Source organism: Oryza glaberrima, chromosome 12 (genome assembly GCF_000147395.1).
Source record: "Oryza glaberrima chromosome 12, OglaRS2, whole genome shotgun sequence".
Taxonomy (NCBI): Eukaryota; Viridiplantae; Streptophyta; class Magnoliopsida; order Poales; family Poaceae; genus Oryza; species Oryza glaberrima.
In genome coordinates, this window is record NC_068337.1 from 24,324,628 (window position 1) to 24,336,815 (window position 12,188).

At 35.8% G+C, this 12,188-nt stretch overlaps 1 protein-coding gene across 1 annotated transcript; it reads left to right on the forward strand.

The window, feature by feature from the left end:
* The first annotated feature begins 364 nt into the window (after positions 1-364).
* On the forward strand, positions 365-4,469 carry LOC127758201 (uncharacterized). The gene is made up of 6 exons (XM_052283822.1): positions 365-706; positions 1,354-1,575; positions 2,495-2,735; positions 3,094-3,224; positions 3,921-4,059; positions 4,185-4,469. Exons 1-6 carry the CDS (start codon positions 399-401, stop codon positions 4,431-4,433), a joined length of 1,290 nt encoding a protein of 429 aa, XP_052139782.1. The 5' UTR covers positions 365-398; the 3' UTR covers positions 4,434-4,469.
* Positions 4,470-12,188: the final 7,719 nt, after the last annotated feature.

The following is a 12,188-nucleotide window of genomic DNA, read 5'->3' on the forward strand; positions in this document are numbered from 1 at the left end:
CGAATCACCGCCGGCGATCGTCAGAGCGCCGCGAGTGACTCCCTCGTCGTCTCTCCTAGGATTGAAGAGTTTCTGACGCCGCGGGTGACTCCCTCGTCGTCATTGATTAGTTTCGGATGCCGAATTGAAGAGAGGATTGGATTACTGCTGGCATATGAAGTGAATCAATGCAATACGATTCGTAATGAGTTAGCATCCCAACTGCAGAGACAGGTCACGTGTATACGTACGTATGCAGGCCGGCCTACTTCCAAATCCAAATTCCAATACGATTATACAATTCACCGATTGATTGATTTAATTTCTTCCTGCTTCAATTCGATCGATCGATCGGCGTCGACCAGAAATTAATCGATCGAGTCTATCTAGGGACCAATCGAATTCATCGAGATCGCTCAATGGCAACTGCTGCTGGTAGATATGAAGACAGCGGAGTCAGTGTCTCTTTCCGGCGGAAGGCGGCGTACACGGCGGCGTCGCTGCTCGTCTTCCTCGTCGCCGGCCAGCTGCCGCTCTATGGCGTCAAGAAGTACAACGGCGACAAGGATGTCCCGGATCCCTTGTACTGGATGAATTGCATGTTTGCGTCAAGCAATAACACCCTGATGACTCTTGGGATCATCCCTCTTCTTCTCTCCGAGATGGCCGTCCGCATCTTCTCCGCACTCATCATCACCAGGTGGCCGCCCTTCCATCATGTGCGCCTGTAAGCTACTCCCTCATCTTTTTTACAGTACTTACAAAAATAATGGAAGGTGCCATATTCTATAGTGTAAAATCTGGTATCTCTTGATACCTCCGGTAGTATGAGTATCAAATTTGCACTAAAATTTTGATACCTCTTAAAGACGGTAAAATTTCTCAATTGTTGAATATAGATATTTGGGGGAAAGTGTTTTCGTTTGATCAAGAGACGTTCCCTCTTTTTACACCCATCTAAAAAGTTATAGAAAAAAAATAGAATGATATATCGCTCCACAGAGTTCGAATTCGTTTTTTTATAAGTTGTATAATAAAAATAACAAATATAACCCTAAATATCTGCATAGTAGTTTAGTATAATTTTTTTTAACTTATAGAAATCGAATTTGATTTGTATATTTGTAAAGTGATCGATGTATCTCAAAATTGATCTATCTTATCAATTTTTAAATTATTTTTAATCATTTAAGTGGCATGTAAAAACGAGAGGATCCTCTCAAGGATGAAATTCCATCTCCAATATTAGTAATTGTTTTTTTGGAACTAACATGCATATTAATTTTGTTTGATTAACTAACATGCCTGCATGGATGCGTCATGCTTGCTCTATATATACTTAATGAAAATTCTGAACAATGTTTGTTTGTGCAGGAACAGAGCAAGAAAGTTGTTGGCGATAGCCATGGCCATGGTGATGGCAGTTTCCGGTGTGCTATCTGCCGGCGTTGCAGCAGAGCTTGGCACGATGGCTTCACTTGTTGTCATGTTTCAACTTTTCCACGGCGGTATGATTGCCATTTATCTGGATGAGCTCCTTCAGAAGGGATATGGATTGCTGTCCGGTGTCTCCTTGTTTGCAGCCGCCAATTGTTGGTAAGAAATACTAGTTACACTCTAAGCAATCATACTATTATCAATCGTAATTAGTTAGCCCAAAATACATTAACTAACTAATTAATATATTCAATATTATCACTAATGAGATGTTTTACGGTGGCCAGATTGTCCGTACTTTTTTATCCAATATATTTTACTCCATCCGTTTCAAAATATTTGACACTGTTGACTTTTTAGCATATGTTTGACCGTTCGTCTTATTAAAAAAATTTGTGAAATATGTAAAACTATATGTGTACATGAAAGTATATTTAACAATAAATCAAATGATATGAAAAGAATAAATAATTACTTAATTTTTTTTAATAAGACGAATGGTCAAACACGTACTTTAAAAAGTCAACGGTGTCAAACATTTTAAAACGGAGAGAGTAATATATATAGGATAAAACTCATCCAACGTATATAAAAATTAGATAACAACTACTTACAAAACCATTATATATTGTAAAGTTCGGAGAATTGAATGTCTGGTTTTCAGAGTTCTTAGTGCCGGGTAGATTTTCAGTTAATCAAAGTTTAGGGGAGTATTTGGACTTTTGGTAATGGCTGCCAGCTTGGCTGCAGGGAACTGTGGCTTGAGTTCGAACCCTTTCAAACGCATGTTATCTCACTATTTTCTTCTCTATCAATAATAGATGCTAAGTTTCTCCTTAGTATTCCAACAATTTTGTTTGGTCAAAAAAAATATTTAGGCATTTTCCTTTATACTATCCCTTTAATTACTGATAGTAGAAAAAAAATTGTACTGGCCAATATAACTCACAGTATTTTACAGTTAGGATCAGTTCTACTGACAATAATTAATAGTGATAATAAAATGTTACTTAGTACATCAGATCACCATATTATAGTACTGATTGGACTATTCATATATGTGCAATATATTATGCAGTGCGTGTATTTTCTGGAAGGCGTTCACAGCTGAAGACCCCTTGCTACACTGGGCTGCTATCATCGTCTTCTTCAAGCTTGTGCTGCAACTACAGAGCTGCCACATCACTTTGCCAGCGGTGACGTCACCGGATGATCCTACTCTGCAAACCACATACACCATCAGCCCATCCTACATGGCCTACGTGCCCATCCTCTTTCAACCTGCATTCTTCTCCTTTCCCCTCGTTTCCATCTCACAGGTACCTTGCCATTTAATTTAAGTTTAAATAAAAATGTAGTGGTATTTATAACATAAAACAAATATGTTATAAAAATAGCTAGTATTATTTAATTATAGATTTTATGAAACTAATTTGATATCGCAGATATTTCTACGTTCTTCTATAAATTTGGTTGAACTTAAAAACAAGTTTAATATGTTTTAAGACAAAATTAAAACATCTTCCTGTATAAAACGGAGGAAGTACACGTTGATTAGCGATTGCTTCTTTCGTCATAAAATAAATTTATTTCTGGCTTATGAAAATCAACTCATTTTAACATAGAGAGTGTGTTGTTGAAGTAATTTTGTTTTGACGCAAATATATATATGTGCAGACGCTTAGCATCAAGTATGGGGAGACGAATAGAGTGGTAAATCTGCTGGGTAAGTGGCAGCAAATGTGCAAGTATCCTGGCTACTACGTTCCTGTCGCTAGGATCGCCTCCTACGTCACTACGCCACCATCGTACGTCTTCTATTTCTATATATCTCTCTCTTCATTTCATTATATTTAGAGTAAATTTCACAAAACTATAGGTATTTTATTCAAATTATCACAAAACTACAGATTTAAGGAGTTATATAACAAAACTACATATTTAGCACTAAATTTATCATAAAACTGCAGATTTTAGGTTAAATATCACAAAAATGCATATTTAATATTGAACTTATCATAAAACTACAACTTTTGGAGTTTAAATCCCTAACACCATTGTTATGGTGGAGCTATAAACATTATTACTTTGTGATTAAATTGGTTTTAAACCTGTAGTTTTACGATAATTTAGTTACTAAACATGTAATTTTTTTACACTTCATCTTAAATGTGTAGTTTTGTGATAAATTTAGTATTAAATGTGTAGTTTTGTGATAATTTGATAATACTACATGTAGTTTTGTGAAATTTACTCTTATATTTATTTATCCATTCATCATTCATACTATATACATATATATACTACTGCGCCATGCATGTGGAGTTTCGAATTAAAGTGATTTTACTCTCTTTCCCTAAAAAAAGTGATTTTACTCTCTTTCCCTAAAAAAAGTGATTTTACTCTCTTAAGATTTATCGATCGAGATGTACCTAATTTTAATGTAGAATTTGATAACTCCGCAAGGACTGGCTAATATATATTTCTTTTCGTGATGAATTTAGCTTCGGTGAGATAGTAACAGGAGACCCGGGTTCTCTTCTTTATGCCGTGTTCCTGCTTACTGGATGTGCTTTTCTCTCACTATTTTGCTTCAAAGTTTGTGCAAAAAGTTCAAAAAGATATCTGGTCAGGCTGGTTGGGGTAAGTACACATATATACAATCGAACAAATTCAATTCATAAATTAATTTCCGCACACAAATTCACAGTTATTAACTGTTTGATGATTAACGCAATTCATTCATATATATATGCATATTATTGCAGAAGCCGAAACAAACAAGACTGTCGCCTGATGATGAACAGCTGCCTGACGAGGACGAGTCGATTAGCCCCAAGCAATGCAGGCGATACATGACCATTGCAGCAATTTTTGTTGGATTTTGTGTTGGTTTCCTGAGCCTCTTGGCAGGTTTCTTGGGATTGGATGGCCCTGCAATCATGCTTGCCGTGACTGTCATCCATTCGGTCGTCCAAGGTAGGAACACTGATCAGATTGGTGCCTTTGGCCTCTGATATATCTCGTCAGGTTTAAGGTTAATACATTGTGAAGCAGGCATATATTATTATACTCATGGCCAACAAGCTGGAAGTATATATTTCTGTATTACATGATAAAACTAAATTGTATAGCTGAAGCTGAAGAACCTCAGCAGTGTGTATATATACAAATTTCAGTACATTTGTGCATGGCATTTTCCTTAACGCAATTAAGATGATGGTGATGATGATTTGCTAGTTATTTTAATTTGGTCAATGATGATCACGGTCTGAGAGGGGTCAGTTGCCTGAATTAATATCATAGTGTATCTGCGGACGCGACAAACTGAAGGATGTGATCTGATTTTCAATTAGAATAGAGTATCAATGAATAATTGATACGGTTTCAACTAGAAAATTCAAATGTAACAAGCTGTACGTATCATTTGCTAATCGATTACGATTACGATGAACAACTAACAGTACTTGAATACATATATCGAGCCTGAACTCTTCGTGCAGATTCATTCTGAACTTTCTGAATCCTTCAAAATTCAGATCATTCAGAAAGTGATGGAATACGAGCAAAAGTATATAAACACACTCGTCTCGTCTCGTCTCTCTTCCTCTCCATCATCATGTTTGACCACCGCTCTCCTATGGCCGGCGGCGAGGGCTTCTTCGTCGACGTCCAGGTGGACGCCGTCCGCGCCGTGGTCATGACGCCGGCGGCCGGTGGCAACGCGCTGCGGCTGCTGGTGCAGGAGCAGGAGCAGCGCGCCGGCGGCCGGAGGAGGACGGATGGTGGTGACAGTGAGGAAGATGACGGCGGCGACTGCCTCCGGCCGTACGAGCCGATCATCATCTGCTGCGCGGCGCTTGTGTATTTGGCGCTATGGCTCTGCGGATTACTTTTGTTTTGCCGCTCTGTGCAATTCTTGATTTGATCTTGCAATTTATTTCTCGTAAACATGTAAAAAATTGCACATCAATATATTACAGTAGATAAGAACGCACAAGAATGATATCTACAATATATAGTAGTAAAAATTAACTACAGTTTGGTTATATATGTGGCCGCTGGGATGATTGGCAGAGGCTGGAAATGTAAACCGTTTCTATTATCTAATGAAAAACTTCAGACTCCACCGCAATGGATTTCGAATAATTTCAACGATGTGGGACCATGTTTTTGGTACATTTCTTTGATGTCTTCAATGGAAAGCAATTGACGAGAGCTTTGATTATTTGTACTGCATTTGGAAATTAAACCAGAAATGGTTAATATGTGGGGGTTCTTTTTTACTTACTCCCTACGTCCAAAACAATAATAACTTTTAGCATTCGGAATTTCTTCCAAAATATAACAATTTCTCCACCAACCTTTCTATATTTAATTCTACCTATTTTCTTATACTCGTGTCCAATTCTAAAAATCCTTATATTATGGATTAATGGTGGTAGTAGAAACTTTTGGCACGCGTTGTGTTCCCTATCCAGAGTTCTATATACCGGTTTGCATATTCATGTTGGGGCTGACATGAAGGAAATTTAGGAAAAATAAGTTGAAATTTCAGAAAATTTTGGTTAAATTTGAAAAATGTTTTCAACTAAAAATTGAATATTTCGACCGACATAATATTCTATTGGAGGACTGATAAACCCAGAACTTCAAAAATTTTGGAAATTACGTTCTAGAATGTAGAATCCTGGCCCTTACAAGGTTGTTATAAACATTAAGACCAATTTCAACTCTGTACAAAAGAATTCATCTTATTACATTCAATAGAATTAAGTGAAACACTCAATTGGCAAAACTAAAATGCTAAAAACCTTTTATATCAAAAGAAAATGTATTAAAATGGATATTAGAATGTTCCACGTCGATCGTTTTCTGGTTCTCTAAAGTAACACAAGATCCATGTGTCATATAGTTTATTAAGTATGGCATGTTCATAAATAAAGAAACATCCAACGTGCGATACGCATCCTAGTACAAATTAAGAGATTATTATGTTTTATTTTTATATGTACATCATCTAGCTTGCCACTTATATTTCTAAATTATGCATGTTTTTCCTCAAAATAAATAAATTATACATGATCATAACTGATTCGATATCACTTCCTTAAAAAAAACAAATCGATCTCTACCCAGTGAAGCACATGTGTATAAAATTAGCCTTAACAGATAATTAATCCATACATGTACAGTTGTACTTGTACCACATGAATATCAAGCAGAAGTGATAACTATAGGTAACATTCTAAGTAATTAGAAAAAAATTGAAATAGATTATTATAGCAAACATTCACCTGTCTGGGGTTGTTAGTTTAGAAAAAAAAATCAGGCCGATGATACAGTTTAGCTATGTCTGAATGTCATTATATATATATTAAATCGTCGCAAGATATGACGATGATTATTTCCTAGATATTGATTGATTTTTGTCAATTAGCACGATGTCTATACAAAGACCTCTATCTCATGGTGTGTACCCCCATCCAGCTCGCTCGCATCTGAACCTGTAATATATGCAGATTCTGAACTTTCTGAATATTTCAGAATTCAGAAAGTGATGGAGACATGGTGACAGTTAGGAGCCTACATATAGCACCCTACCCTAGCCATCTTCTTCCCCATCTCCGGCTAATACGCTCTCTTAGCTTCCTCCTCCCTCACCGGCGATCTCGCTGATCCTCCTCCATCATCATCTATGGCCGGCGGCGAGGACCTCCTGGTGGTAGCTCCGGCCGGCAGTCAGGAAGAGCAGCGTGATTGGAGGACTAACGACGACGACGTCGACTACTGCGACGACTACGGCATGCTCAACTTCCAACCGGGCTTCGACGGCAGCGACGACGACGACGATGGTTTCCCCTACGAGACGATCACCATGTGCTTGGTGATCGTGTTCTTGGCGATGTGCCTCTACGGGTTGAGCAAGCTCGTCTTGCCGTACGTTCCTGCGACGTGGATTCATCGTGGGTTCCTGATCCTGCGCATGCACATTGTCATTTTGAGTTCTTGAGGGATGGGCATATATATATTATATGTTCACTCTGCTTGCACACAATTAACTAGCACAGAAAGGGGATCTCTCTGCTGGTTCGTAACTAGCATCTTAGGCTGATTCATATATGGTTGGATAAGGAAAAATCTCTCCAACACCATGAACCGACTTGGATTGTCGATCACTGTTGGCTCACGCCGAATGGGTAGTGATGAGTGGTAGTGATGGTATATATGTTCTGTAATAGTGAAGTGATTGATTTAAACTTGCGAAAATATGTATTGTACAATGTATATAAACATGCATGCAATATATTATTGGTGATTGATGATTGATGTCTACATAAATATTTTACTGCCTAATTGCATGTATGATGTATGTGTAGACGGGATTTGTTTCGAATAAATTTCGCAAGGGATCATGTTTTTGTTGCATTGTCTTCTACGGGAACAGTTGAAAAGAGATTTGATTTAATTTGTACTACATTTGCAAAGCGAGAAATGCTTAATGTGTGTGGGGTTCTTGTTTACTACTTCCTTCGTTCTAAAATATAGTAACTTTTATTATTCAAAATTTATCCTGAAATATAGCAGTTTCCTCACCTAGTCATTAATCTCAACCAATTACAACCATTTTTCACTTAATTTCTTATCTAGCTATACTTTCACATCTCAATCAATCACAACCATGCTACATTTAACCCACCTGCTTTCTTAATTGTCGTGCAAAATTTTAGAAATTCATATATTTTGGCATGGAGTGATTAGAAGTTTTGGCGAACGTTGTGCCATATTGAAGATATATTGTTATAAATGTTAAGATTTATTAATTTCTACTATGTACGAAAGAATTCATCTTAATTATTACATTTAATAAAGTTAAATAATTACACTTACGTAATAGATGAAAAGAAATGTATTAAAATGGATATCAAAATGTTGTAGATCCTTCTCTCGTTATACAGTATCACACATGTATGATCCCTGTATGTCCTTAAAACTTTAGCCAGTTTTTATATGTCTCTAAGTTTTGCTCAGTTTCTTGTATATCCCTGAATTTTGATTTTGATCTCTTCTATAACCAAGTCATTAGTTGACCGTTTAATAGAAAAATAGCTATGGAAAAGGTCTATTTTGCACTTAGGCATGGAATGAACATAGTAATCTTTAGTATATATATTGTTGGAAGTGTAGAATTTGTTGTACAGGACTAATATATTAATGAGTTCGCTGTGTTAGTATTATCTTATAGATAATGACAGCAAAAGGTTTAATATTTATTTAATTATTAAAAAAGTATAATTAGCATTTTTATGGTATATATACAACTCATTTGTATATATTGACAATTATGTTTGCCACCTTAAAATTACACATGTGTATTTTAAAATATTCATTAAATTTTCACGAAATAATACGGCCCCATTAAAATGTGAATATTATAGTCACATAACAAATCCTTTGTTTTCAATGGTAGAACCCTTAAATTTGTGCATATGTTCCATGTGCAAGGTTAAAATGGACCTTTTCTCACTGGCTAAATGGTCAATGGATGGATTGGTTATAGAGGAGATCAAAACTAAAATTGAGGGTTTACGAGAAATAAGCAAAACTTAAGGACATCGAAGTTATATACCAAAATTTAATGCGCACTTAAATTCAAAAAAAAATTAATGGGCACACAAGGAATTTGCTCTATTAATTAAGCATACTAGATAGCTACAGTTCAGTCTGTGTAGGCTCTAAAGTTTTTTTTAAGGGTCCGCCAGTTTCAGCAAATATTTATCCATGATACTCTTTAGTTCTCAGCATGCCATTATATATTTATATTAAATCATCACAAGATATGACGATGATTATTTCCTAGATAGTGATCGATTTTGGTCAATGAGCACGATCTCTATACAAGTTCCTAGATAGTGATCGATTTTGGTCAATGAGCACGATCTCTATACAAAGACCCCTCCATCTTCATTCGATCCAGCAGATCCGAAGGATCAGTTGACTGAATCTCATGGTGTAATTATTGTACACCATCCAGCTTGTTGGCGCCTGAACTTTTAATTCGTGCAGATTATAATTCTGAACTTGCTGAATAATTCGGAATTCAGAGATAGTGATCGAGACATGCAGTTACGAGCCTATATATAAACCCTACCCTTAGCTCTCTTCTTCCCCATCTCCGGCTAAAATTAATACTCTCTTAGCTCCGTACTTTCTTCTCTCGTCGATCGTCGTCATCCATGGCCGGCGGCGAGGACGTCTTGGTGGTGGCGCCGGGCGGCGGTCGCGACGCGCTGCTGCTTGTTGCGCAGGAGAGCGCCTGGAGGAATACGGATGGTGCCGGCGACGGCGACGACGACGACTACGGCATGCTCAACTTCCGGCCGGGCTTAGACGGCGGCGACGACGATGGCTTCCCCTACGAGACGATCACCATGTGGTTGGTGGTGGTGTTCTTGGCGATGTGCCTCTACGGGTTGAGCAAGCTTGTCTTGCCGTATGTTCCTGCGTCGTGGATTATTCATCGTGGGTTCCTGATTGATCGATATCCTGCGCATGCACATTATTGTTGTTTTGAGTTCTTCAGGATGGGCAAATTATATTAATTCACCTCTGCTTATGTACACACTATTACACAAATAATTTTTCTGGACGAGAATCCAAATAAGTTCCAGGTGAGCCATAAGTGGTTTCTCCTGGAAAAACCGGTCCTGGGAATTGACGATTACTATATAGAATTAGCATAGTGGCCCGCGCAGATTGTGCGGCTAGCATCATTATATTTTCTCTCATATAATAACATATATGTTTTCTCAATGTATTATTCAAATATATTAAAATGATAATATAATTTTAAATTTCTAAATTGTATTTCTATATGGACTCTATTTTTATTTTTCTCCGATTAATATGAGAATTTCGCGCAATTACGCGGCTAGCACCCAAATAAAATCATATATTTTTTTAGTATGATTTTACTTAAAATTTATTAAATAGCTATCTAGCTATCTCATTGTCTTAAGATTTTAAAGACCAAACCTTATCATCCTCGTGTTTCTAATTATATAGTTTTCAAAAGTCACACCAGTTGCTACCCCTTATGTCATCTCCTTCTTTATTTGCTTGCTCAATCTATCACTATTTCTATTCATTCTTCTTGGAACCTTTAAAAATTGGATTTTATAGTTTTTAGAGTTTATTATCACGTTGGGTTTCATTTTTATAATTTCTAGATGTCCCGTCAAACGTTGCCATTATATTCCTCTACGGCCCGTCCACTGTCTCTTCTCTTTCTCTTTGTTGTCATTGAGATTTTAAAAATCGAATATAATTATCGTTTGGGTTCATTTTTTACTTTCTAGAAGTCCCGCCAAACTATCAGCGGCTTTGCCATTGTACTCCTCTACAGCTCGCCCGCTGCCTCCCTTCTTTATTGTTGTTGAGATTTTAAAATCGAACATGATTATCATTTGCTTTTTTTTTACTTTTTAGAAGTTCCAAACCTTTAAAAATTGGACTTGCAGTTTACTTTTTTATAATTTTTAGAAGTCCCATCAAACGATGCCACTATGCCCCTCTACAGCCCGTCCGCCGCCAAATCTTTATTGTCATTGTGATTCTAAAAATCGAATATAACTATCGTTGGAATTCATTTCTTATTTTCTAGAAGTCCCGTCAACCGTCGGCGGCTCTGCAATTATACTCTTATACACCCCGCCCGCTGCTTCTACTTTTTATTGTCATTGAGATTTTAAAAATTGAATATGATTATCAATGAGGTTTTTTTTTTACTTTCTAGAAGTCCCGGCAACCGTTTTCCACGTTTACTTCACGGCCTGCCTGACGTCCCTCCTTTTAATCGTCATTAGGATTCTATTTTGGTGATTTATTAACAATTTTTATATCTCGTATCAACCACCACCACTCTACTCCTTTATTGGCATGTTACTTAATTTATCTCGTCATGTGTTTTAGATGGTCTTTTCTTTCAATAATCTTTATTTTTATCAAAAAATTTAGTTATTTATAAATTGTATTCCTAATTGAAATCTTAATTTTCTTTTTCTAATTTCAGATTTTTTTCAAAAAATTAGTTAATATTGTATTGTGTTATTATAATGTTTTTATTTTTTATTTTCAATTTCAGTTGTTTCAAAATTGTATTTCTGTTTGAACTCTCTTTTAGTTTTTCTAGTTTTAGATATTATTTTATTTTTATTCTAAATTTTAATTAATCTCATATTGGGTTCTTATATGTATTCTTCTTTCAATATTGCTTATTTTTACTTCCGAATTTCGGCTAATTTGGAATTGTATTCCTACTTGAACTCTTATTTTTTATTTTCTTTTGCCAATTTCGGATTTATTTATTTTTATTCCGAATTTTAATTAATATCGTATTGGGTTCTTATATGGACTCTTCTTTTAATATTTCTTATTTTTAATTTCGAATTTCAGCTATTTTTAAATTGTATTCCTACTTGGACTCTCATTTCCTTTTCTAATTTTGGATTTTATTTTATTTTTATTTCAATTTTTGATTAATGTTGTATTGGGTTCTTATATGGAAATTTATTTCAATATTCCTTATTTTTAATTCCGAATTTCAGCTATTTTTAAATTGTATTTCTACTTGGACTCTCCTTTCCTTTTCTAATTTTGGATTTTTATTTTATTTTTATTTCGAATTTTGATTAATCTCGTATTGGGTTCTTATATGGAAACTTCTTTCAATATTGTTTATTTTTAATTCCGAATTTCAGCTATTTTTAAAT